This window comes from Thalassophryne amazonica, chromosome 3 (assembly GCF_902500255.1).
Source record: "Thalassophryne amazonica chromosome 3, fThaAma1.1, whole genome shotgun sequence".
NCBI lineage: Eukaryota > Metazoa > Chordata > Actinopteri > Batrachoidiformes > Batrachoididae > Thalassophryne > Thalassophryne amazonica.
In genome coordinates, this window is record NC_047105.1 from 74,996,416 (window position 1) to 75,024,078 (window position 27,663).

Sequence of the window (27,663 nt, forward strand, 5' to 3'; positions counted from 1 at the left end):
ACATGCTTCTCTTAAAGCTGAGACTTCATTGTAAGATTTTAGTGATCACTCATGATTTAATTGGAGTCCACCCGGGATAAATTCAGTTGACTGGACATAATTTGGAAAGGCACACACGTGTCTACATATAAGGTCCCACAGTTGACAGTGCATGTCAGAGCACAAATCAAACATGAAGTCAAAGGAATTGTCTGAAAAAATTGTCTGAGGCACAAATCTGGGGAAGGGTACAGAAACATTTCTGCTGCTTTGAAGGTCCCAGTGAGCACAGTGCCCCCATCATCTGTAAATGGAACATAAAATGTGGTAAAAGTGAAGTGCTGTGAATACTTTCCATATGCACTACGATCAACTCTGAGGCACAATTATGACAATGCATAAGGTCTAACACAGAGAGGGTACCAATAGCACCTTAAGAGTTACAAAATATAAAACAGAGATCTTTAACACTCCAGGTTTTGCTGTATAACCTGCCCTGTCCCCTTTTGAGTTTCCAGTTGTTCTTTTAATGAGAATTTGCAAGGTTTTCTAGCTTTCTTGCACAGTTCAAGAACATGCAAATCTAGACCTGAGACTTTAAATTCATTCTGTCTGTATTTGCCTTTGGTTGATCAGTGACATTCAGGGTGTGCCCTGCCTTTTCAACCTGTCTATTAACTTGCAGTGACTTTGTACTTTGCAGTGTAGACAAAGGTGTCCAATAATAATTTTACATAAGTTTAGCATTAGACAACAAGGTATGCTAACTAGCGTGACAGACCACAAAACCTTAGGCAACAATAAAGCAGCACTTGCTTGAGCACTAGTTTGACGTTGATATTTTATAGTGCTTACGTAATTTCCTTTTGAAATTTCTGTCCTGTGTACGCATACAACCCTAAACATTACCAGACAATACATGTAATGACATACCTGTAAATATTATGCATTTGATATACAACCCCAATTCCAATGAAGTTGGGACGTTGTGTGAAATATAAATTAAAAACAGAATACAATGATTTGCAAATCCTCTTCAACCTATATTCAATTGAATATACCACAAAGACAAGATATTTAATGTTGAAACTGATAAACCTTTTTGTTTTTGTGAAAATATTTGCTCATTTTGAAATGGATGCTTGCAACACATTTCAAAAAAGCTGGGACAGGTGCAACAAAAGACTGGGAAACTTGATGAATGCTCAAAAAGCACCTGTTTGGAACTTTCCACAGGTGAACAGGTTAATTGGAACCAGGTGAGTGTCATGATTGGGTATAAAAGGAGCATCCCCAAAAGGCTCAGCCGTTCACAAACAAAGATGGGGTGGGGGTCACCACTTTGTGAACAACTGTGTGAAAAAATAGTCCAAACAGTTTAAGAACAATGTTTGTCAACATTCAATTGCAAGGAATTTAGGGATTCCATCATCTACAGTCCATAATATAATCAGAAGATTCAGAGAATCTGGAGAACTTTCTACACATAAGCGGCAAGGCCGAAAACCAACATTGAATGCCTGTGACCTTCAATCCCTCAGGTGGCACTGCATTAAAAACCGACATTGTGTAAAGGATCTTACCGCGTGGCCTCAGGAACACTTCAGAAAACCATTGTCAGCTAACACAGTTCGTTGCTACAAGTGCAAGTTAAAACTCTACCATGCAAAGCGAAAGCCATACATCAACAACATCCAGAAACGCCGCCACCTTCTCTGGGCCCGAGCGCATTTGAAATAGACAGACACAAAGTGGAAAAGTGTGCTGTGTTCTGATGAGTCCACATTGTTACCAGCACAAAGTTCAAAAGCCAGCATCTGTGATGGTATGGGGGTGTGTTAGTGCCCATTGCATGGGCAACTTACACATCTCTGATGGCATCATCAATGCTGAAAGGTACATCCAGGTTTTGGAGCAACACATGCTGCCATCCAAGCAACATCTTTTTCAGGGACGTCCCTGCTTATTTCAGCAAGACAATGCCAAGCCACATTCTGCACGTGTTACTGGCCTGCCTGCAGTCCAGACCTGTCGCCCATTGAAAATGTGTGGCGCATTATGAAGCACAAAATAGAACAACAGAGACCCCGGACTGTTGAACAACTGAAGTCTACATCAAGCAAGAATGGGAAAGAATTCCACGTACAGTTAGTGTCCTCAGTTCCCAAACGCTTATTGAGTGTTGTTAGAAGGAAAGGTGATGTAACACAATGGCAAACATACCACTATGCCAGCTTTTTTGAAATGTGTTGCAGGCATCCATTTCAAAATGAGCAAATATCTGGGCAAAAACATTAAATATCTTGTCTTTGTGGTGTATTCAATTGAATATAGGTTGAAGAGGATTTGCAAATCGTATTCTGTTTTTATTTACATTTTAGACAATGTGCCAACTTCATTGGAATTGGGGTTGTATCTTCCTGGGTATGATTAGTGAAATGTGTTATGAAATCATTGCCAAGTGTGAGGATGTTTGTCCTCATCGATAGTTGGAATCCAAACAAATCAGTGTAATATCTTAAAGGAAAACAGGCAGTGAAGACGTACAAATGAAATATTTGTGTTTTCTCTTGAAATCCAGTTCAGACCAAAGTTCTCACAGCTCACTGCATCTGAGTGACGATGTAATAGGTGCACCAGATATTCAGAGAAACATTTGTTGGTGAATGTTGTCAGCTGTCCACAGCAGTGATTTATCCTTAAAGTCAGCTTTATAACTTACTGTTTGCATTAAAAAGAGATCCATGACATGACTTTACAACCCTACAAGACTCAGAAGACCTATTCAGAGGCTCACAATCTGACTGTGGCACTTCTTTAAGTATGGGCTTGTCAGAGGAGAATGAAAGCTAAACTACAGCTGTGGGTTTTAAAATGTGTGTGGGTGTTAATCAGTCAAGAGTGTTGCTATGGCACACTGATTTTTTTCATGCTCTGTGAGTTGGCAGAATAATAATATGCTCAGATTCTGATAATAACTGTTTCACTGCTTGTACTTTGTGTTTCTAGATAATAATCAAGCTACACAAGCTGTGGTACAAGTGTGATCATGTCAGTTTGACCACAGGCTGGAATTTGTACATGGCATCAGTATTTTAGCAGTGCAAGTGCAACGTTCAACAAAAATGCCTTTGTCTGTGTTGGTGTTTCCAGCTGTGTCTGCTGTTTCGGGCTATAGATTTAAGTCCATACATATTTGCCTACACAGTGAATTGGAAATAAAAGCAAATAATGAAGCTGAGATCATAGGGCAGACCACCAGCTTTGATTTCATTGTAATTGCATTCCAGTCAGTGAGCAGTGTGGTGTTTTGTATTTGTGTTTGGATGGCGGTACCCCGGTGTCATAATCATCATGTGTGCTCATCAGTACTCCTTTATTTGAGTGACAACTAACAAGTTAAGGGAAACAAAATAATGCAATAGCTAATAGAAACCTAATATGGAAATAATGCAATAAAACAGCAGTGGTGGGCACAGCTAACCAAAAAGTTAGCTTCAGTAGCTGTTAATCCACAAACTGAAAAGTTAACTTTCATAAAGCTAAACCGATAAATCCCTAAAAAGTTTAGCGGAAGTTACAGATAAAAGCTAAACTAATAACTTTCAGTACTGACTTCAGTACACGGCAGCTACTCACACAAGTGAGTACTTCTGTCTCAGATCAGCCTTCTCTCATCAAAAGAGACCTAGTGACCAGAGAGAAAGGAGGGGGAGAGAGAGAGATAGAGAGAGAAGAAAAAAAATATAATTTCTCTTCATATCATACAGACCTGGCCGTCATTTCACTGGAGTCTTGCACAGGGAGACGGTGTTGACTTATGGTTATAATTTTGAACAAACTAATTGTGGACAAGTTATTGAAATTAACATCACGTCTGTCATTTTACAAGGTGAAAATATCAGCTATATGTTTTAGTTTTAAAGTAATGCACTAATTTTGAAGGTTTTAGCATTTAGACACACATGCCGCATTGCATTATGGGTACATTAGTTTCCTGACGTCAGTGGTTGGCTGGTATGGGTATAACACACTGAAACGTGTGGTGGGTTAAACAAATAAATCTGTATTTGTAAATATGTAATTTTTTTCATTTGTAAAAAAAAAGAAAAAGCCAATTTGAAAACTGAAAATTCTGTTTGTTAAGTCCGTCACTTTTAGCAAATGTGTGGCTGCTCACATTGCCATGAACACTGCCATCTATTGGTAACTGTCTGTTATACCAACCAGCCAACCACTGAGATTGTTAGTTTCTTATGTTTTCAGACTCATGGCTGTCTGTTGCTACAAAACATATAACAGACAGGCACTAAAATCTTTCATTTCAGACTTTACAAATGTTTTTAACTGTAAAGCTTTATTCACTATGCCCATGCCCGCAAAAATATGTTAGCGGTCTAAAAGTTATCGGAACTAAATTTATCAGAAGCTAATTTGTCCGCTGATGGTTTTCAGAGTTATCTGGAAAGCTAATCTGCTCATGCAAATGTTAGCTTTGATAATTAGCAGTTAGCGGATTAGCGGAACTGTGCCCACCACTGTAAAACAGGAAGGTAAAACCACAATTAAAGAATGGATATAATGTGTGGCTGGCGATAATATACCAGAAGGTTTCATCGATACTGCAAATCAGTGATGGCAAACTTTCAGTGCTATTGCAGAAAGTTTTGAAACCTGTGCAACATGTTTCAGAACATTGTTTCGGAGTCTGTATCAAAAGGAAGAGATCACATGCTGTGCTATGTGACCTCATTACATCATCAACTGTTTCAAAATAAATATGTTAAAACCTTTGACACCAGCCACCGACACCAGCTTGTTACGGAGTTACTTGTGGGAATTATATGGGCTGATTCACTGAATCACTAATCATCTGTGTCAGTCATCGTGACATCACAAACACCTTTCATAAAATAGAGATCTGCTTTTTGAGGAAATCATGTTTGGATGTTGTAGAGTGACAGGCAGGACTCTATGGCAACATCAATTCTTCAGGCTCAACCATATATCGTTGTTTTCTGCAGATTTGTCAGACATATTACGTAAGGGTGGGAGTTATTTCTGACACCAGAAAGAAGAACTTGGCTTGTTTTGATTTCTGTGAGTTTAAAGTGAAGATTGTCATGAGTGCTGCTTAATTTTCTCCTGCTGAGAACACTGTGAGGGAAATATGGTTGTCACTGCTTTAGAAATGAAGCATTACCACAGATGTGGTAACACAGTGGCTTAGTGATGGGTGTGTGTTTTTCAGGTAGTTCCCAGAGATGGCAAGCGGTCCATTCAATCGACGATCTTTTGCGACGCAGTCCCTCCGTATCACTGCGAAGGAGCTGTCTCTGGTCAGTGGTCGAGGAAAAAACAGTGCCATTGCTGAACGCTTCTCCAAGTGAGTAGTAATGCCACAGTTCCTCTTGTACTTAAAGGGGAAAGCTCTGAAACAAAGGGTGTTACTACAGTGCAAAACAGATGATTGTAGCCTACTCACGGTTTCAAGTGTTTAGAAAATTGTTGATAACATAGAAGATTCTGATCTTGTATTATTTATGTGACTTTAAAAGTGCCCTACTTCGTCATTGTTAAAGGGCAAAATAGCACTTGAAAATCTATCCACTGTGGCCTTATTTTTGGTTGTAAGTGGACATATTGTATATTGTTTCAAAACAGAAGCAGTGACATGAAACCAAAATTGTTGTGAAAGTGTCGTGACATGGACCCACAACAGGGGGGCGGTAATGAACGGACAATGGGACAATGGATAAGCCAAAAACTAGCAATTTAATGTTGTGAATCGCACAACGAAGTACAGACAATAACAATATGGTGGAATGTCAATTATACACAAGGTGACGTGTGGGCAGGCTCAACGATAGAAGACGTCTGGCGAGAGAAGACGACAGCTTCCACCACCAATGGATCTGAAGAACACCGGAGCCAGCAAGCCCTGCGCCCCAGGTGGCCACTGTCTTCAGCAGTCAGACCCGGTACTGCTGGCAGAGAACAGAAACAGTATTGATGAGTACGAGTTCGCATACTCAGTAATCCCACAGTCTGTGTTTAGTTAGGAGGGAGCACCGCCACCTCCAATCACACACTCGTGCAGCTCCTGTTTAATCACTTATCTGGTTTGGGGTGTGAGGCGAAGCCGTCGCAGTCCACACCAAACGCCAATCCCACAGATAAGGACACACCACAGGAAAACGGCTGCAAAGAAGTTCAGATTATTACTCAATGTAAGTCAGCAGAGAAGTTACCTGAATGGTAGCTGATTTCTCGGCGGGGAGGTGGAGTTGCAGTCCGGCCTTTATGGTGATGGTGTTGAGTAGTGGATGAGTGACAGCTGGTACGGATGATGAGTGACAGCTGTCACTCCCGGTCGCTCCGACGCCCTCTCGTGCTTGAAGCCCGCACTTCAAGCAGGGCGCCATCTTGTGGTGGTGGGCCAGCAGTACCTCCTCTTCAGCGGCCCACACAACAAAAATGTCAGATTTCTAGGTGCTACTTTGCACTTGAAAAATTTTGAAGGTGTGTCCCTTGATGTCAGATTGTTGGTTTTGATATCTGTACTGATTAATTTTATAGCCGTAAGAAGAACAACATTAAATAGTGAAAGAGTGGTGTTTTGAATAGGGTAATGTCTTCAGAGTTTCAAATAAAGGCAAATAAAAATACAGGAAAGAATTTGACTTTACTAGGCTTTACTTCCATTTTGATTGTGCTCTACTACTTGAAAAGCAATGTCCAGAGTGTAGTACAAAGCAATGTAATATTTGTCATTACTCTACTTCAAATACGGGAAGATAAAGTTAAAACAATCCAATACTCGGCTGAGGTCCCCCACCTATTATGCAATGTACATATGATGTGTACTTTCAGGTGCTAACTAATAATTGTGGGTAGTGAAAACATTAGTTTCGATAGAATGATATGCCAGACAGAGGCACTTTCATTGAAGAGAACAAATCACTGCTGAAATTGAAGTGCATGTGTACTGTTAAGTTTAATTTTTACTTAAGACCAAAATGTGTGTATAAAAGTGAAAATAACCATTTCTGGGATCAGACGGTGCCTTTTTTCACTAATTGTCATGTTTGACATTGACATTGAGGTCCAAGGTCAAATGCAGTCAGGTCAATGTAGTCGGGATGCATGATTTCCAATGGGTGTTCAATACAGCTGTAAGCTGTAGATGTAATATTTGGAGAGCTACAGTGACAGTCTGGGGTTAGGCAGTGAGTTTCGTTGACAGCCATTATCTTGGATGGCCTTGAAAATCTGGGCCAAGGTCATATGTCACATTTGTGTCTGTGTACAATGTAGTATGGGTGTGTACTATGTATGCAAGGGGTAAGAGGGAAATGTAGAGCACTCAAAATGGAACAGCCAGACAGACGCAAGGACAGAATCCATTTCAATGGTCAGCTTATTTCATAGCGGGTGACAAAAACTACATCAGAGATATGAACTTGAATAAACTGCCATAAAGCGCAGGGTAGTTAAAACCACTATTTACTTGTTTGCTTTATAATTCAAGAAAGAAAAGCTATTGACAAGCTATGAACAAGGCTGAACAAGGCAGAGTTCTTGGCAAGAATTTCTGCCTTTGATAATGTCTTGTGTAATGCTAAAATGTAGATGTCCCTACCCTGTTAAAGTAAATGTTTGGTCAGATGGTATTTACTTTTTTTGACATATTTAATTTTAGACACACTGTATTAAAAAATATATGAGAGAAAATGTAGTGATTGATTGATTGATTTCGAAATCTCATATAAAACATAGATGCTTTTTGTAGACGTTTTTTGTGACGTATACACAAAATGTAACCTGCTTTATTCGTTCACTGAATTTTCTTATTTTTGATCACTAAATGGATGTGTTATTTTGTCTCTTAGGTACCAGAAGGCTGCTGGGGAGTCAAATGCAGAGAGAAAAAAAGCAGTAAGTGTTTCAGTTATTACAAGTGGTGGATATAGTACTGAAAAAAAATAAAAGTACAATTACTACAATAAAAAAAGACTCAAGTAAAAATAAAAACCTGAAGTAAAAAAACAACAAAATACCAAGTTAATAAATGACTCAACAAACAAGTTGGTTTTTCTTTTTACAATTGTTTTGTGAAAACTCTAAAACCTGGATGTCTGGCACCCCCCAGCCCCTCTGTTTCTGCCATCTGTGTAAGTGCATATGTTGCCTGACTCCAGTGTGGGCTATTACCCGTAAAGAAAGGTAAAACATTTATGTGTGTGTTATCGCAATGCACATGCCCGTGTGCACCGGTTGTGCTGCACTAATGTACTTTGCACTTGTGTCTGAATATTTACAACAGAAACACGTGTCGTGTGGTTGACTGAACTTTGTTTCAATGCTGATGTGTTGAGTCTTAAAACTGCAGAACGCATTACACATAACACCCGCTCTCTGCTTGTGTATGCATATTTATATTTTAGTGGACATTTGAGACTTGATTGCGTGCACTACAGCTCGACAGTAAATATGCAATATTCTACTCTGCTTAACGTCTGAGGGGATCAGGTGTACAGAGCAGATTGCCTGCACATAACAGTTTTGTGTGGTTTTCGTTATTAAGATTTTGGAATAAAAACTGTTTTCAGATGTGACCAGAGTTTGTTACTAGCTGCTTCTTCTTTCATTTCATACCACTTTGATCGGTTCATCAAGTGGATCTTCTCTTTCATTCACACAGCGTATCTCACCACCTGCGAAAGTGCGGTGTGCTTTCTCCCTCTGGTTTGAAACAGACTGCTGTAATGAAAGCATTATGGCAAAAATACTGAAGCAAAAAGTAGACTACTAGCTCAAAGAACGACTTGAGTAAGAGTTGAAATACAGTTTTAAAAAAGGAATGTGAAAAGTGCTCGATTGCTCCAAGGTAACATTATCATTGGTAAAAGCTGACCAAAAGAAAATGTTGCAGTGGTGTTAGATATAAAGAAATTAATTTAATTAATTCATTTTAAATGTTGGCTTGTGTAGAAACTACTAAAAGCTTAACTATTTGGAAGGATTATACTAACTTCTTCTTCTTAGCTGCTTGCTTATGTGTCAACACAGCATCTCATCATCATACTGTCATAGACTGGACAAATAAATTTTAGCACAATGCTACAACCTCAATTCCAATGAAGTTTTGACGTTGTGTAAAATTTAAATAAAAACAAAATACAATGATTTTCAAATCCTCTTCAACCTATATTCAGTCATATACACCACAAAGACAAGATATTTAATGTTCAAACTGATAAACCTTATTGTTTTTGTGCAAATATTTGCTCATTTTAAAATGGATGCCTGCAACACATTTCAAAAAAGCTGGGTCAGTGGTATGTTTACCATTGCGTTACATCACCTTTCCTTCTAACAACACTCAATAAGCGTTTGAGTGCAGGTGTTCTTCACATCTTTTTCATGTAAAATTTGTTTTAAGTTAGCATCGCTAACAGACGCAAACCCGTCTTCTGCCATCTTGTCAACAAATTGACAGCCAAAGTAGGCATTGTATCGCGTTATCTGGTTGGTTGTTATCGATAGAAGGCGTCCTTCGATTAGCTAGCGCTATGCTGCACGTGAGGTGTACTCGTTTCGCACGCGCGGTCTACTCAGCTCCACCAGCGGTCAACTCGGCATGTGGTACAGCTCAGAAATTGGCGAATGGGCCAATCACAAGTTGGCAAAATCCCATACTATATAATAACAGTTATTATTGACTAGTTACTTTGCGGAGTAACATCACTCCGCTTAGCGTCGTGGTGTTTTAGACTCCGCGTTGTGCATTCAAACCGTACAATGCACAGCTTCAAGTTGTTTAATCCTTACTTGATGAATGCATATGTTTGTATTGATTTTAAATGTTATTTGTACAACTAACTGACAAATTGCTTCACCTTTGTGTGTGTGTGTGTGTGTGTGTGTGTGTGTGTGTGTGTGTGTGTGTGTGTGTGTGTGTGTGTGTGTGTGTGTGTGTGTGTGTGTGTTGGGGGGGGGTGTTGGAGAAGCCCATGAAGTTTCGTGAAAAGAAGTTATACTACATGCCTATTCCATTAACAGTGTTGCAAAAGAAATAAAATCTGATTGTCTCATCAATTAAATTATTAAATACTTCTGTTTGTTGTAAGCCAGAAAAAAGATCATTTCAGTAAAGGTTTGTCATTGAGGAGTTCACGCATGCACACACACACGCATGCGCACACACACACTGTCTGGCCCAAGTTTCACATCCTGACTGTCTGACTTCTCATTGGCTACTTGTTGCATGGACCTGGCTATCAAACCTGTAATCCTGCAGCACTGTAATCCTTCATCAGGTCTCTGCAGGTCCATCTGCAGTTTATCACTGCTTAAAACTAAACTAAACTTGCACTGAGATTAAATTATCCGCTGATCATTTGACATCATGGAGAAATTGAAGGTAATGTTATAATTTGGTATTTAATAATAATATTAATAATAATATGGTATTAAGTCATTCAGAGTTTGAACTGTAATGTCTGTGATGTTGAGAATGTTTTTACTCCAGTCGTTCATTCATATGGTCTAAAGTATGTGTTCAGTGGGAAGTTCAAAGACACTCAGATGAAAATTTCTGTCAGTTCAGGTCAGTAGGATCAATTTTTTCTGTATTAACGTACAGCTGCCTGATTCATCATGTTCCAATGGTGCTCTGAGCCTAGTTTAGATGATCAGTGTAACACTGTACTGTCAGACAGCGCGTGAATCTGTCTGTGTGTTTGTCATGGCCCCTTCACACATAGTGCGAAGTTTGGACGGTGTTTGGACGAAAACGGTGAAACAGCATGAAACAGTTCGAAATTAGCACATGAAACATCGCACTGACAGGCAGGCGTACATGAACCCGGTGCGAGAGTTCGTGCACGCGCCATTGTCTTTCGAGCAGGAACAGTGCCAGATGCAGCATATGGCGCCGCTTATGTGGTATAAATAAAAAAATAAAACCAGCCCCAGTACCTGTGGAACTACATGGCACTGCTTATGTGGTATAAATTAAAAAAATAAAAACCAGCCGGTACCTGTGGAACCACATTGCAGTGCTTATGTAGAATAATAAAAAAAGAGAGAAAAACACACCACCCACTGGACGCGAACTTGCACCTTTCAAAAGCTTTGATTGCCAGTCAGCGACATTACCACTGAGCTATGGAGCTGTTCTTTGAAAACTGCAGGAATCTGCCACATATCAGGAAGGACATGGAAGTATTACAAAAAACACAAAACACTGCATTTATCAAGCGAGCAATACAAATATCATCTGTTCTGTTCCTCTGGTGATGACCCATGGTCAGAGACATACAGTCATGAAATGACATGAATGAGAAGCAGTTTGCTTGTCTCATTCATGTCCACATCTGCTCGCGTGTCTCCAACCGGCCGCACGCATGTTTTGTGGATGGCGCACCGCAGGACACCGTGTCGTGGCACAGAGCTCACGTGGGTGACGTGACAGTCAGAACACCTGCTTTGTGTTTTGATCTGATGGTACATTTCAACCATGTGCGCGCACTCATTTGCTGCAGCATGTCGCCACAGTGATATATGGGTGATTCTTAGACTACGGGCACTTATGTCCTTTGATCATACTGTATGAAAAACAGAAAAAAGGGGAAATTTCACACTTTTATAGTTATCTTTACAATGAAAGTGTGTTAAGAAATTTGTTCTAGTAGTCTGTGATGACTTTTTCACCTTTTTTCACCATCATTATATGCAAATATTGCCGTTTTGTGCTTGTCCCACACCCAGACTTTTGATCTTCAATGATAAAAATGAATGGTAAAGAAATGTTTTTTCTAATGTTTTAAAATATCTCTGAATAAAATATCAGTAAAATAATCAAAACATAATTGGGGTATTCAATGTCATACAACTGTTGTGATTTTTTTAAACAAAATGTAGTTGTCCCACACTATTGCCGTAATTTCCACCACAACACTGTAATGTCCCAACAGTTTGTATGAAAGATTGTTTGGGTAGTTTCTGTGGAGATAAACAGTGACATCAGAGCACATGTATATAGCGCCAAATCACAACAAACAGTTGCCCCATGGCGCTTTATATTGTAAGGCAATGGTGTGGTGGAAATTACATTTACAAGGCCAATAGTGCCCGTAGTTAAAGAATCACCCATATGTTTTTATTTATGTCCACTTGATAACAGCAAACAGATACGAGGTCTGTCCGTAAAGTATAGGTCCTTTTTATTTTTTTCAAAAACTATATGGATTTCATTCATATGTTTTTACGTCAGACATGCTTGAACCCTCGTGCGCATGCGTGAGTTTTTCCACGCCTGTCGGTGACGTCATTCGCCTGTGAGCACTCCTTGTGGGAGGAGTCATCCAGCCCCTCGTCGGAATTCCTTTGTCTGAGAAGTTGCTGAGAGACTGGCGCTTTGTTTGATCAAAATTTTTTCTAAACCTGTGAGACACATCGAAGTGGACATGGTTCGAAAAATTAAGCTGGTCTTCAGTGAAAATTTTAACAGCTGATGAGAGATTTTGAGGTGATTCTGTCGCTTTAAGGACTTTTCATGGTGCGAGACGTCGCGCAGCGCTCTCAGGCAGTGTCATCAGCCTGTTTCAAGCTTAAAACCTCCACATTTCAGGCTCTGTTGATCCAGGACGTCGTGAGAGAACAGAGAAGTTTCAGAAGAAGTCGGTTTCAGCATTTTATCCGGATATTCCACTGTTAAAGGAGATTTTTTTAATGAAAGACGTGCGGGCGGATTGCAGCGTCGGCTTGCAGCCGCCGCGACGCTCCGCCACAGGAAAAACACCTCTGTTGGAAGCCTTGAGGACAAGTTGGAACATCTCCAGCTGATAAACAATTTCTCATATACTCACTCCACTGAAAGCCATCAAAAGCCAACTGGATTTTAACAAATGGTTATCAACACGGAGGTGTTTTTCCTGTGCCGCCGCGCCGCGTCGGCTGCGTCCCGACGCGCGGACCCGTCCGCACGTCTTTCATTAAAAAAATATCCTTTAACAGTCGTCCAAACTTCGCACTATGGGTGAAGGGGCTATTAGCATGCATTGTGTGTGCATGCATGCGTGCGTGCGTGCGTGTGTGTGTGTGTGTGTGTGTCGTATCCTACCAAGGACATTTGATTTTTTTTTACCTGTGTCTCGGTTGGTTGGGTTTTATTACTGAAAAAGAAAATAAATTATTTAAAGAATAATTGGAGATTTTGGGGCCATATAAAGCAGCACATTAACACCACATGCTTCCACAAATATATTGCTGCATCTAGTAAGAATGACACCTTAGCACTAGACCCATTATCACCCTCATGTTGTTTCAAATTGGGTAAATGTTTCTGTAGTTCCTGGAATTCTAATCCTATCACCAGCCACTGTTTAGGGCCCATTCACACATAGTGCAAATTTGGACAAATTGCACATGAAGTGCGCATGAAGCAGGAATTGTATGCAATACGTGTAAAATCGTAGCTGCCTCCAATGCCTCGTACACCTGTTGCTACAACTATTTGTGCACACCAGCAGCTGAAAGACACAGTGCGTGCTGTGAGAGCCCATTGAACCCTCTCATGGCAAATGTCGGCCAAATTCCAGGTGACTCGCATGAACATCTGACACCGCTTGCTTAGCACTTAGAAAATGTGTGGCCATTCGCACTTTTAGCACGAAAACAGTCAGGAGACCATCACTGTTGAGCTGGATGTGAAATTTGTCTAAGTTCTCCCACGAGTTTGGCTGTGCAAACAACAACACACATGTGGTCTGCATGTGTATCACACGTGTACGCATGTGTCATGATGCCCTCCCCAACACATGTGGTGGGCCGGTGGGAGCACACTTGCATAAAATGCTGATATATATGCTGCACAGACATGATCACATGGGGACCGGACAGGCAGGTCAGAGCGCACACAGCACGTGGAGGTGCCTGTCAGCTGCTGACCACAGACTCACTGACAGCTCACATAACACAGACACAGTGACACGTTGGTGTGTGCATTGAAATGACAGGGGGTGTGGCTGCCGACAGAAGCTGCTGTGGAGATTTCTGGTTCTGGACGTCAAAGCTGGAGAACACATACTGTATTTCGACGGACATGATCTAACAACTGTCCACTGTGATGCGCATGTCTGCTCGCTGTCCTTACGTGGACATACATAAAAACATACATCCCTGTTGCGACGAGCTGCAGCGAGGGAGTGCATGGCGTGCACATTAACAGGCTACCCCAGGTGAAACGGACCGTCAGATCATAACATGCAGCAGGCGATCTGAATATCACGTCACCCACGTGAGCTCTGTTCCACATTACACAGTGTCAGTCCTGCGGCGCGCCATCCACAAGACACACGTGTCGGGCTGGACACGCACATGGGGCCGACTGGACACACCGGGCCAGCAGATGTGGACATGATAGGAGCGCCCTGCTCCATTCTTGTCATTTCATGACTATATGTCTGTGACCATGGGTCATCTACAGACGAACAGACGGTTCATACTTGTTTTACCCACTTGATAAGAGCGATTCAATAAAATGCGGTGTTTTTATATGGTGTGTGGTTTTATTTTTTTTAAATACGTCCATGTTCTTCTTGATATCAGGCATTTTCCTGCACCTTTTACAGGAAAGCGATGGTAGCTCAGTGATAAAGTTTCTGGCTGGCAATCATAGCTTTTGGAAATTGCAGTTTTGAATCCCGTGGGTGGCATGTATTTTTTTATTATTTTTATTTTCATAGTAGCTGCACGATGTGGGTACACATGCTATTGTTATGCATTTGGCCTGCCCATTGGCTCGATGTTTTTGTGGTTCGCTCATACAAGCTGTTCTGCCATGATTCGCCCTGATTTGTGCTTATTCATACTATGTGTGAAGAGGCACTAATAAACCTCCTCTTCACACATAGTATGAATAATGGTGGCCCCATCCTCAGCATCCTTCTCCCTATATACCCTGGGTCCCATCTCTGCACATGTCCAAACCATCTCAGTCTTACCTATCTGACTTTGTCTCCAAACCGTCCCACCTGAGCTTTCCCTCTGATATGTTCATTCCTAATCCTGTCCATCCTCATCACTCCCAAGGAAAATTGCAAAATCTTCAGCTCTGCCATCGCCAACTCTGCCTCCTGTCGTTCTGTTAGTGCCATAATCTCTAACCCATACGACATAGCTGGTCTCTGTATTTCTTGTAAACTTTGAAATCACTCCTGCCAACTTTCTCCACCAACTCCACCCTGCCTGCACTGTCTTCTTCACCTCTCTACCACACTCTCCATTACTTTGGACAATTGACCCCAAGTATTTAAACTAATTTACTTTCACCACCTCTACTCCTTGTAACTGCACTCGTCTGCTGGTCTTCCTGTCATTCAACCGTGACTATCCAGGGTTGGGACCAGGAAGCAGAGTTGTAGTCTTACACACCTCTCTGCAGCTTCTCTCCCCCTGCCATCCCCTCATTACCCCATCCCCGTAGAGACGGTGCCTGCTCCCAGACTACCAATAACCAGCAAAAATCTATTTAAGCATAAAAATTCAAAAAGAAAAAATAATATAGCACCTTCAACTGCACCACAGACTAAAACAGTTAAATGTGGTCTATTAAACATTAGGTCTCTCTCTTCTAAGTCCCTGTTGGTAAATTATATAATAATTGATCAACATATTGATTTATTCTGCCTTACAGAAACCTGGTTACAGCAGGATGAATATGTTAGTTTAAATGAGTCAACACCCCCGAGTCACACTAACTGTCAGAATGCTCGTAGCACGGGCCGGGGCGGAGGATTAGCAGCAATCTTCCATTCCAGCTTATTAATTAATCAAAAACCCAGACAGAGCTTTAATTCATTTGAAAGCTTGACTCTTAGTCTTGTCCATCCAAATTGGAAGTCCCAAAAAACAGTTTTATTTGTTATTATCTATCGTCCACCTGGTCATTACTGTGAGTTTCTCTGTGAATTTTCAGACCTTTTGTCTGACTTAGTGCTTAGCTCAGATAAGATAATTATAGTGGGCGATTTTAACATCCACACAGATGCTGAGAATGACAGCCTCAACACTGCATTTAATCTATTATTAGACTCTATTGGCTTTGCTCAAAAAGTAAATGAGTCCACCCACCACTTTAATCATATCTTAGATCTTGTTCTGACTTATGGTATGGAAATAGAAGACTTAACAGTATTCCCTGAAAACTCCCTTCTGTCTGATCATTTCTTAATAACATTTACATTTACTGTGATGGACTACCCAGCAGTGGGGAATAAGTTTCATTACACTAGAAGTCTTTCAGAAAGCGCTGTAACTAGGTTTAAGGATATGATTCCTTCTTTATGTTCTCTAATGCCATATACCAACACAGTGCAGAGTAGCTACCTAAACTCTGTAAGTGAGATAGAGTATCTCGTCAATAGTTTTACATCCTCATTGAAGACAACTTTGGATGCTGTAGCTCCTCTAAAAAAAGAGAGCTTTAAATCAGAAGTGCCTGACTCTGTGGTATAACTCACAAACTCGTAGCTTAAAGCAGATAACCTGTAAGTTGGAGAGGAAATGGCGTCTCACTAATTTAGAAGATCTTCACTTAGCCTGGAAAAAGAGTCTGTTGCTCTATAAAAAAGCCCTCCGTAAAGCTAGGACATCTTTCTACTCATCACTAATTGAAGAAAATAAGAACAACCCCAGGTTTCTTTTCAGCACTGTAGCCAGGCTGACAAAGAGTCAGAGCTCTATTGAGCTGAGTATTCCATTAACTTTAACTAGTAATGACTTCATGACTTTCTTTGCTAACAAAATTTTAACTATTAGAGAAAAAATTACTCATAACCATCCCAAAGACGTATCGTTATCTTTGGCTGCTTTCAGTGATGCCGGTATTTGGTTAGACTCTTTCTCTCTGATTGTCCTGTCTGAGTTATTTTCATTAGTTACTTCATCCAAACCATCAACATGTTTATTAGACCCCATTCCTACCAGGCTGCTCAAGGAAGCCCTACCATTATTTAATGCTTCGATCTTAAATATGATCAATCTATTTTGTTAGTTGGCTATGTACCACAGGCTTTTAAGGTGGCAGTAATTAAACCATTACTTAAAAAGCCATCACTTGACCCAGCTATCTTAGCTAATTATAGGCCAATCTCCAACCTTCGTTTTCTCTCAAAAATTCTTGAAAGGGTAGTTGTAAAACAGCTAACTGATCATCTGCAGAGGAATGGTCTATTTGAAGAGTTTCAGTCAGGTTTTAGAATTCATCATAGTACAGAAACAGCATTAGTGAAGGTTGCAAATGATCTTCTTATGGCCTCGGACAGTGGACTCATCTCTGTGCTTGTTCTGTTAGACCTCAGTGCTGCTTTTGATACTGTTGACCATAAAATTTTATTACAGAGATTAGAGTATGCCAGAGGTATTAAAGGCACTGCGCTGCGGTGGTTTGAATCATATTTGTCTAATAGATTACAATTTGTTCATGTAAATGGGGAATCTTCTTCACAGACTAAAGTTAATTATGGAGTTCCACAAGGTTCTGTGCTAGGACCAATTTTATTCACTTTATACATGCTTCCCTTAGGCAGTATTATTAGACGGTATTGCTTAAATTTTCATTGTTACGCAGATGATACCCAGCTTTATCTATCCATGAAGCCAGAGGACACACACCAATTAGCTAAACTGCAGGATTGTCTTACAGACATAAAGACATGGATGACCTCTAATTTCCTGCTTTTAAACTCAGATAAAACTGAAGTTATTGTACTTGGCCCCACAAATCTTAGAAACATGGTGTCTAACCAGATCCTTACTCTGGATGGCATTACCCTGACCTCTAGTAATACTGTGAGAAATCTTGGAGTCATTTTTGATGAGGATATGTCATTCAAAGCGCATATTAAACAAATATGTAGGACTGCTTTTTTGCATTTACGCAATATCTCTAAAATTAGAAAGGTCTTGTCTCAGAGTGATGCTGAAAAACTAATTCATGCATTTATTTCCTCTAGGCTGGACTATTGTAATTCATTATTATCAGGTTGTCCTAAAAGTTCCCTAAAAAGCCTTCAGTTAATTCAAAATGCTGCAGCTAGAGTACTAACGGGGACTAGAAGGAGAGAGCATATCTCACCCATATTGGCCTCTCTTCATTGGCTTCCTGTTAATTCTAGAATAGAATTTAAAATTCTTCTTCTTACTTATAAGGTTTTGAATAATCAGGTCCCATCTTATCTTAGGGACCTCGTAGTACCATATCACCTCAATAGACCGCTTCGCTCTCAGACTGCAGGCTTACTTGTAGTTCCTAGGGTTTGTAAGAGTAGAATGGGAGGCAGAGCCTTCAGCTTTCAGGCTCCTCTCCTGTGGAACCAGCTCCCAATTCAGATCAGGGAGACAGACACCCTCTCTACTTTTAAGATTAGGCTTAAAACTTTCCTTTTTGCTAAAGCTTATAGTTAGGGCTGGATCAGGTGACCCTGAACCATCCCTTAGTTATGCTGCTATAGACGTAGACTGCTGGGGGGTTCCCATGATGCACTGTTTCTCTTTTTGCTCTGTATGCACCACTCTGCATTTAATCATTAGTGATCGATCTCTGCTCCCCTCCACAGCATGTCTTTTTCCTGGTTCTCTCCCTCAGCCCCAACCAGTCCCAGCAGAAGACTGCCCCTCCCTGAGCCTGGTTCTGCTGGAGGTTTCTTCCTGTTAAAAGGGAGTTTTTCCTTCCCACTGTAGCCAAGTGCTTGCTCACAGGGGGTCGTTTTGACCGTTGGGGTTTTACATAATTATTGTATGGCCTTGCCTTACAATATAAAGCGCCTTGGGGCAACTGTTTGTTGTGATTTGGCGCTATATAAAAAAAAAATTGATTGAAATTGATTGAATTGACATGATGCTGTCATGGTTTAAAATCTTGCAGGGCAGCAAGGTCCCCCTGCTCAAGCCAGCACATGTCCAGGCCCGTTTGAAGTTCACCAGTGACCATCTGGATGATCCAGAGGAGGCATGGGAGAAGGTCATGTGGTCAGATGAGACCAAAATAGAGCTTTTTGGAATCATCTCCACTTACCATGTGTAGAGGATGAGAACAACCCCAAGAAAACCATCCCAACCGTGAAGCATGGGGGTGGAAACATCGAACTCTGGGGGTGCTCTTCCGCAAAGGGGACAGGACGACTGCACCATATTGATGGGAGGATGGATGGGGTCATGTATTGTGAAATTATGGCAAACAACCTCCTTCCCTCAGTAAGAGCATTGAAGTTGGGTCATGGCTGGGTCTTCCAGCATGACAATGACCCCAAACACACAGCCAGGGCAACTAAGGAGGGGCTCTGTAAGAAGCATTTCAAGGTCCTGGAGTGGCCTGGCCAGTCTCCAGACCTGAACTCAATAGAAAATCTTTGGAGGGAGCTGAAACTCCATACCTGAAAGATTTGGAGAAGATCTGTATGGAGGAGTGGACCAAAATCCCTGTTGCAGTGTGTGAAAACTTGGTCAAGAACTACAGGAAACGTCTGACCTCTGTAATGGCAGACAAATGTTTCTGTACCAATTGTTAAGCTCTGTTTTTCTAGGGGGTTAAATTACTTATTTTATGCAATAAAATGCAATTTAATTATTTAAAAATCATACAATGTGATTTTCTGGATTTTTTTTTTTTTTTGATTCTGTCTCTCACAGTTGAAGTGTACCTACGATTCTTTGTAGATGGGAAAACCTGCAAAACAGGGATTCAAAAATATAAACGCAACATTTTTGGTTTTGCTCCCATTTTGTATGAGATTAACTCAACGATCTAAAACTTTTTCCACATACACAATATCACCATGTCCCTCAAATATTGTTCACAAACCCGTCTAAATCTGTGATAGTGAGCACTTCTCCTTTGCTGAGATAATCCATCCCACCTCACAGGTGTGCCATATCAAGATGCTGATTAGACACCATGATTAGTGCACAGGTGTGCCTTAGACTGCCCACAATAAAAGGCCACTCTGAAAGGTGAAGTTTTGTTTTATTGGGGGGGGGATACCAGTCAGTATCTGGTGTGACCACCATTTGCCTCATGCAGTGCAACACATCCTTCGCATCATCCGTGAAGAGAACACCTCTCCAACGTGCCAAACGGCAGCGAATGTGAGCATTTGCCCACTCAAGTCGGTTACGACGAGGAACTGGAGTCAGGTCGAGACCCCGATGAGGACGACGAGCATGCAGATGAGCTTCCCTGAGACGGTTTCTGACAGTTTGTGCAGACATTCTTTGGTTATGCAAACCGATTGTTTCAGCAGCTGTCCGAGTGGCTGGTCTCAGACGATCTTGGAGGTGAACATGCTGGATGTGGAGGTCCTGGGCTGGTGTGGTTACACGTGGTCTGCGGTTGTGAGGCTGGTTGGATGTACTGCCAAATTCTCTGAAACGCCTTTGGAGACGGCTTATGGTAGAGAAATGAACATTCAATACACGAGCAACAGCTCTGGTTGACATTCCTGCTGTCAGCATGCCAATTGCACGCTCCCTCAAATCTTGCAACATCTGTGGCATTGTGCTGTGTGATAAAACTGCACCTTTCAGAGTGGCCTTTTATTGTGGGCAGTCTAAGGCACACCTGTGCACTAATCATGGTGTCTAATCAGCATCTTGATATGGCACACCTGTGAGGTGGGATGGATTATCTCAGCAAAGGAGAAGTGCTCACTATCACAGATTTAGACTGGTTTGTGAACAATATTTGAGGGAAATGGTGATATTGTGTATGTGGAAAAAGTTTTAGATCTTTGAGTTCATCTCATACAAAATGGGAGCAAAACCAAAAGTGTTGCGTTTATATTTTTGTTGAGTGTATATATATTCCATCTGGATTCGCCACTGCTTTGGCGTTTGAGCACAAAGAATGGATAACATTTATTTATGCAGAAAACATGACCAGATTTAGGTAAGAAAGTTTTATTGTGTTTTCACATCATGTGGTCCTCAGAAAGAGAGTTTAGGTGCATTTGAGTGGAAAATAGTGTTAGTTGATGACACGTCGCGGAGGATCAGCTGTTTTTAACGAGATGATACGGAGTGGCTCAGCTCAGAATTCTAAATAAAGGAGAAAAATAAAGCATAAAAATGACTTTGTAAAGCTCAGTGCAGGTGTGCTGTTTTCACCGCACTTTAAGAGGTGAGGACGAGTCGTAGCTGATGAAAAGCTCACAGCTCGCTTAAAGTGAGCAGTTCAGTCGAACCCCGACCCCCTGCCCATGGACCAAGTTTAATGCTGCTGTCGACCCACAATGCAAAAATAATAGTAACGCACAGTGACTTGGAGAAGTAACTTTAATCTGATTACTGATTTGGAAAGATTAACGCGTTAGATTACTCGTTACAAAAAAAGTGGTTAGATTAGAGCAACGCGTTACTCTAATCTAACCGGCATCACTGTGTGTGTATATATATATATATATATATATATATATATATATATATATATATATATATATATATATTTGAAATGGGACAGTGCATATTAATGGACATAGTTACATGTAAATATGCTGGATTATAGCAAGGTGCTAATTTCCATCCGTAGTCCCAACAATTTTATTAATCAATCTGGTTTGAAACTCCATTGCTATCTCTAGAGATAAAATGAGAGATGAGATAAGATTTATTGTCATAGTAATTACACGAGTGCAACAACAACGAAATTACATTTACAGTCTAATTACCTCAAACAGAATACAGCAATTAATCCACAATTATTACTAGTTGAACATAATAATGGCACACATCAGAATTAAAGACAACATATATACATTTGACATTGTTTATGTGCACTCAACTTGAAGCAGTCCTTCATCTGAAGTGAGGAAAAGTGGGTGAAGGCCGCAGCGGGGGGGCCTGCGCCGCCCAGCTTAGGGAGTTGAAGACTACAGCAGTAAAAACTGGGCTGTCTTCAGGGTGGCAGGGAAGAAGTCAGGGTGAGGGGAGTGGAGAGACACAAGGGGGTAATAGGGATGGAGGGAGGGAGATGTATGTTGTGTGCAGATGAGTTAATTTTGTGTCAGTTTCTGTCCGTGTGTGCGTAAAGTCTAACATTGCTAAGCAACAGCAGGCTGGGGGTGAGTAGATAGATAAGAAGGGGGAGCTGAATTCCTTCACCAAGGCCGTAAATCCTTCTGGGGGAAGAGCAGGGCATTTGACCTTCAGGAGCCGATAAGGCTGCCATATTGATATTTGGTGGAGAGATACAGAATTCCATTTACTGCTCCTCTGACCATCTAGAGTCTGAATTTATGAAGAACATTCTCCGGTCCTCAGCAGCACATTCCTTTTGATTGCATCAGCCAAGCTTGAACCTTCGTGCGCATGCGTGAGTTTTTTCACGCCTGTCGGTTGCGTCATTCGCCTGTGAGCAGGCTTTGTGTGAGCAGTGGTCCACCCCTCTCGTCGTTTTTTTATTGTGAATAAATGTCTGAACGATTTGGAGCTTTGCTGCATCAATTTTTTTCCAGAAACTGTGAGAGACCTCCAGGTGGACACCGTTCGGAAAATTAATATGGCTTTCAGGGATGATTTTATGGGGATTACACAGATTAAGGAGTGCTCCAGCCAGAGTAAAGACCGCCCACAACTGCTGAGAGTGCGCTGCGCTCCGAGTGCTCTTCGACAGGCTCACACCCCGCTGAAACAACCAGATCATTTCCAACGTGAAGGCTTTGTTGATCCGGGACGTCGTCTGACTTTCACAAAAAGGCAGAAGGCGTGGACATCAGCACTTTTTCGGCACATTCCACTGTTACAGGAGTTTTTTTCATGGAAAGAAAAGCGGAGGGACGCGTCACGGAGCCGTTCATTATGCGGCACAAAACCATCTCCATGTTGGTCTCTCAGGACGGCTTTCAGGTGGATTTCAGATGGCTGTCGGTTGCTTTTCAGTCGTGTGCTTATCCGAGAAATTGAGCATGAGCTGGACATGCCCCAACATGTCCTGTGAGGCTTCATCACGGCGTTGCTTTGCGCCATGCTGCTCCACCGCGACGCGCGGAACTCCTCCGCACGTATGTCTCAATGTGCCGAAAAAGTGCTGATGTCCACGTCTTTTCACAATTCCTGTGCTAGTCAGACGACATACCGGATCAAGACAGCGTCCAGTTTAGAAATGAACGGCACATTCCACTGTTACAGGAGTTTTTGTCATGGAAAGAGGAGCGGAGTTCCGCGCGTCGCGGTGGAGCCGCATGGCGCAAAGCAACACTGTGATGAAGCCTCACAGGACATTTTGGGATATGTCCAGCTCATGCTCAATTTCTCGAATAATCACACGACTGAAAAGCAACCGACAGCCGTCTGAAATCCACCTGAAAGCCGTCCTGAGAGACCAACACGGAGGTGGTTTTGTGCCGCGTAATGAACGGCTCCGTGGCGCATCCCTCCGCTTTTCTTTCCATGAAAAAAACTCCTGTAACAGTGGAATGTGCCGAAAAAGTGCTGATGTCCACGCCTTCTGCCTTTTTGTGAAAGTCAGACGACGTCCCGGATCAACAAAGCCTTCACGTTGGAAATGATCTGGTTGTTTCAGCGGGGTGTGATCCTGTCGATCGGCGCTCGGAGCGCGGCGCGCTCTCAGCAGTTGTGGGCGGTCTTTAAACCGTCTGGATCACTCCTTAATCTGTGTAATCCCCATAAAATCATCCCTGAAAGCCATATTAATTTTCCGAACGGTGTCCACCTGGAGGTCTCTCACAGTTTCTGGAAAAAAATTGATGCAGCAAAGCTCCAAATCGCTCAGACATTTATTCGCAATAAAAAAACGACGAGAGGGGTGGATCAGTGCTCACACAAAGCCTGCTCACAGGCGAATGACGCAACCGACAGGTGTGAAAAAACTCACGCATGCGCACGAAGGTTCAAGCTTGGCTGATGCAATCACACGTGATTCAAATCCATATGGTTTTTGAAAAAAATAAAAAGGTGGGATACTTTTCTCACAGACCTCATATATATATATATATATATATATATATATATATATATATATATATATATATATATATATATATATATATATATATATATATATTAGCTTAAGTAGTTTACAGAATTCAGTTTACGGATCAATTACTTCAGGAAATCTTGATTGCAAACCCTATCGCTGCAAAAATATTTATTTACTTATTTATTTTTGTGTTGTGGGGGGATCACTACAGCCGGTGAGGTGTGGAGGTGAGCCCCAAGAGGGCCTCCAACAACCTCCAAAGTATTTTATCTGTTTCTTTCTATATTTGTGTTTGCCTTATCTATAGCCTTTGCTAGCTGTGTTTTAAGTGTAATTCTATGCTTTAATAACAATTTAGCATTATCTCCAGAAAACATTTGTGAGCTGAAAATGTCAAACATGACGCGTAGTGAACAAAGCGTTAACTTTTCCTGAATGTATCATTTCCTGCTCTGGTTTCCTGGGTTTCTCTCTTTCTCTCTTCCAGTGGGCAGGGCTTACTCCTTTGTGCAGAGTTTTGTGTAGCACCGGTTAACATCTGGCAAATCTCTCACTGTGACCTGTAAAGAAGACGGACTTTCACTTTTCCTGCTGCCTACTCGGGTTATACATTGTTTGACCTCTCCATCCTGCACATAGAGGTTTATTTTTTTAAATATTTCTTTTTGTTGTTGCTGCCGTTTTCTAAAATCCAGGAAAAGTGGAACAATCTTGTCACTGTCTAGCTCTTTTCATTCACTCTGGTCTTGCATCACAAAAACTGCATTTGTGCCTTTCTGTTTAATTTGGAGTTTTGCTTCCTTTTCTTCAGTATTTTATTGTAAACTGTTTTCTGCCTGTATTTATGTTAAAATGACTTATTTTGGGATATACGAGATGTGCGAATTAACCGAGGGTCTTAGCTTGATCATTATATCTGTTAAGGTTGTTCATATCATAAAATAATAATGTGTGATACTGTTAAAACTATAAAAGTATACTTAACAAAAGTTTTGGTTTTTGACAAAATAATTGCTCCATTGTTTAGCAAAACTCAGTTAGAAAGCTTTCATGACAAACCTCCTATTGTTCACTCAGATGTAGCTGGTGATTAGTTGTCCTCCATCACAGCCATTGACTCTCATTTCCACGTCTTCTTCCTTCTATAATTTAAGAAGTTCCTGTGGGCACACAGCAGAAATAAATGCCCCTGTTGTGCAGCTCAGTGTGTTTTTGATGTTTTGAGTAGCTTAGGGGCAAACAGTGAAGTTAGGTAAAAGGAATGTTTGTCAAAAATCTGCCGGTTCAGCTTTGCTGTCTGCATCCTCTGTCAGTTCTTCACCTCACTGGCCACAGCAAAGGTTCAGTCTCCTTCTGCAGCTTCGCACAGCTGTTCCCTAGATCTGCTGGTGAAGCCTGGTTTAGCTCTTTATTTCATTTTGCAGCAGTTGTGGTTTTACTTGTGTACTGCAGGGTTCCATATTATGTGCTTCTGGAGCAAGCTAATAACTGTCTTAAGGACCGGTCACACGGCACTTAACAAAGGGAAACAAAGCCCAAATGAAATAAGAAATCTGGACTTTCATTGACTTTCGTTGGCATCGTTTAACCTTTGCTTAGTTTTGGTCCTGCAGTTGGCGCTTTGTCAGGATTTTTAAACTGTTGAAAAATTTGAACGAATGCTACCGAAAACCTCAATTCGTCCATATTTTGTTTTACTGTAGTTCTTGACGGTTTATTATTGTTTGCTTAGTTTTTGTAACGTTAGTGTTTAGTTTGACTTCGTTCGACCAGCTGAATGTTTTCATACAGTGCAGAAGCCGGTTTGTGATCGCTGCTACTGCCGCTGCGTTCAAGTACCGTTGGAAACTACAAGGCAAACTCAGCCAGTTTGCTTAGATTTGTTTATGGGGGGGGGGGGGGGGGTCAGCTTCACTGGGTCCAGGCACCTTATATAGACCAGAATTAATCTTTTGTGTGGATACAATAAATTATTTTACCAAAAATAAAATGAAAACCATGATCCTGCCACAAGCAACTGCTGAATTGGAAACAACAAAGTCGTGTAATTTCTGATGGTGCTGAATGCAGCTTCAGCAACAGCAGGCAGCAGCAGCGATTGCTTTCTGCGTGCACTTATTATTTTTACCTCCACCAAGGTTATGTTTTCGGTCGCGTTTGTTTGTTTGTCTGTCTGTTTGTCAGCAGGATAACTCAAAAGGTTTTGAATGGATTTTGATGAAATTTTGTGGAGTGGTTGGAAATGACAAGAGGAACAAGTGATTAAATTTTAGTGGTGATCCAGATCACGATCTGGATCCAGGAATTTTTTAAAGGATTCTTCACCATTGTGGGATAGGGGGAATTTTGACATTCTAGTTTCTAACTCCACAAAAACAAGGCAGAAAGGCTTGAAAAAAAGTAGGGTGTAGTATAGTCAAATGTTCTATCAAACAACAAAGTTTGGTGATGATCGGATCCGGATTCCGGATCCGGTGATCCAGAATATGCAAAAATATAGGGAAAATAGAAAATGTGTCAGTGTGAGGTGACAAATGAAGTTAGAGATGCACAACTAACACCAAATTGCAGCTGAATCTGTACTGATTCAGTAAGGTGTCATCAGATTTGATGTAGCTTCAAATGTTATGGAGCTAGATCCAGAAGAAAACTGCCGTTACCGAAAAATCGTTTTTATACAATAACTTTTGAACTAATAAAGACATAAAAGTGATTGCAAGTTCTAGTGGTATGTTTTCATGGTCAAGGATGTCAAATATAACAGAAAGAAAAGTGTATGTATCATCGTTTTGGTTGTAACACTGAATTGCTGAATAGATCACTGTGCCAAGGAGGGAATCTCTTTAGGGTCAGTGACCCTATGGCCTTGTTTAGAGAAGTGTTTCATAAATGTTAAAAAATTCATATATTTGCAGTTTAGTTGAATAATAAATTGAATTTTGTCTCTTATTTGTTTTTGTCTATAAGCACATGCAATATCAGTATCAGTGCTCAGATGACAGTAGCTTCTGGGAAAGGTGCAAGTTGCAATAAACTGTGATGCCAAGCGCTAAGGATACATGCTATCCAGTCACAGCAGATGAAACTTTTTTTTTACTATTGAGCAAACATCATTGTTAGACTTTTTCAGAAATACAAACAGTGTAGTACTTCATAGTAAATCTGTCATATAGGCAGTTCTCAAAAACTAAATGTCCATGCTGGAAGGAGACAAGTGAGGGAAGCCACCAAGACACAATTCTGGAAGAACGTTTGGCTTCTGTGAGTGGAAAAACTGGGAATAGTGCAACATTTTTAATTTCATCTTCATTACCTCTGCCAAGGAGGTTATGTTTTCAGTCTTGTTTGTTTGTTTGTCTGTCTGTCTGTTTGTCAGCAGGATAACAAAAAGTTTTGAACGGATTTTGATGTGGAGTGGTTGGAAATGACAAGAGGAACAAGGGATTAAATTTTAGTGGTGCTCCGGATCACGATCCGGATCCAGGAATTTTTTAAAGGATTCTTCACCATTACGGATAGGGGGAATTTTGAAATTCTAGTTTCTGACTCCACAAAAACAAGGCAGAAAGGCTTGAAAAAAATTAGGGTGTAACATAGTCAAATGTTCTATCAAACAACAAAGTTTGGTGATGATCGGATCTGGATTCCGGATTTGGTGATCCAGAATATGCAGAAATATAGGG

The 27,663-nt window shown here is 41.1% G+C and overlaps 1 protein-coding gene across 2 annotated transcripts in view; it reads left to right on the top strand.

The window, feature by feature from the left end:
- Window positions 1–27,663, top strand: part of LOC117507061 (LIM domain and actin-binding protein 1-like) — a 57,995-nt gene that overhangs the window by 10,718 nt on the left and 19,614 nt on the right. For both annotated transcript variants that reach the window (XM_034166814.1, XM_034166815.1), the window contains exons 2-3: window positions 5,231–5,365; window positions 7,872–7,917. In XM_034166814.1, coding sequence (XP_034022705.1) covers window positions 5,244–5,365; window positions 7,872–7,917 — 168 coding nt within the window. In that variant the 5' untranslated portion in view covers window positions 5,231–5,243. The remainder of the gene's footprint in view (window positions 1–5,230; window positions 5,366–7,871; window positions 7,918–27,663) is intronic.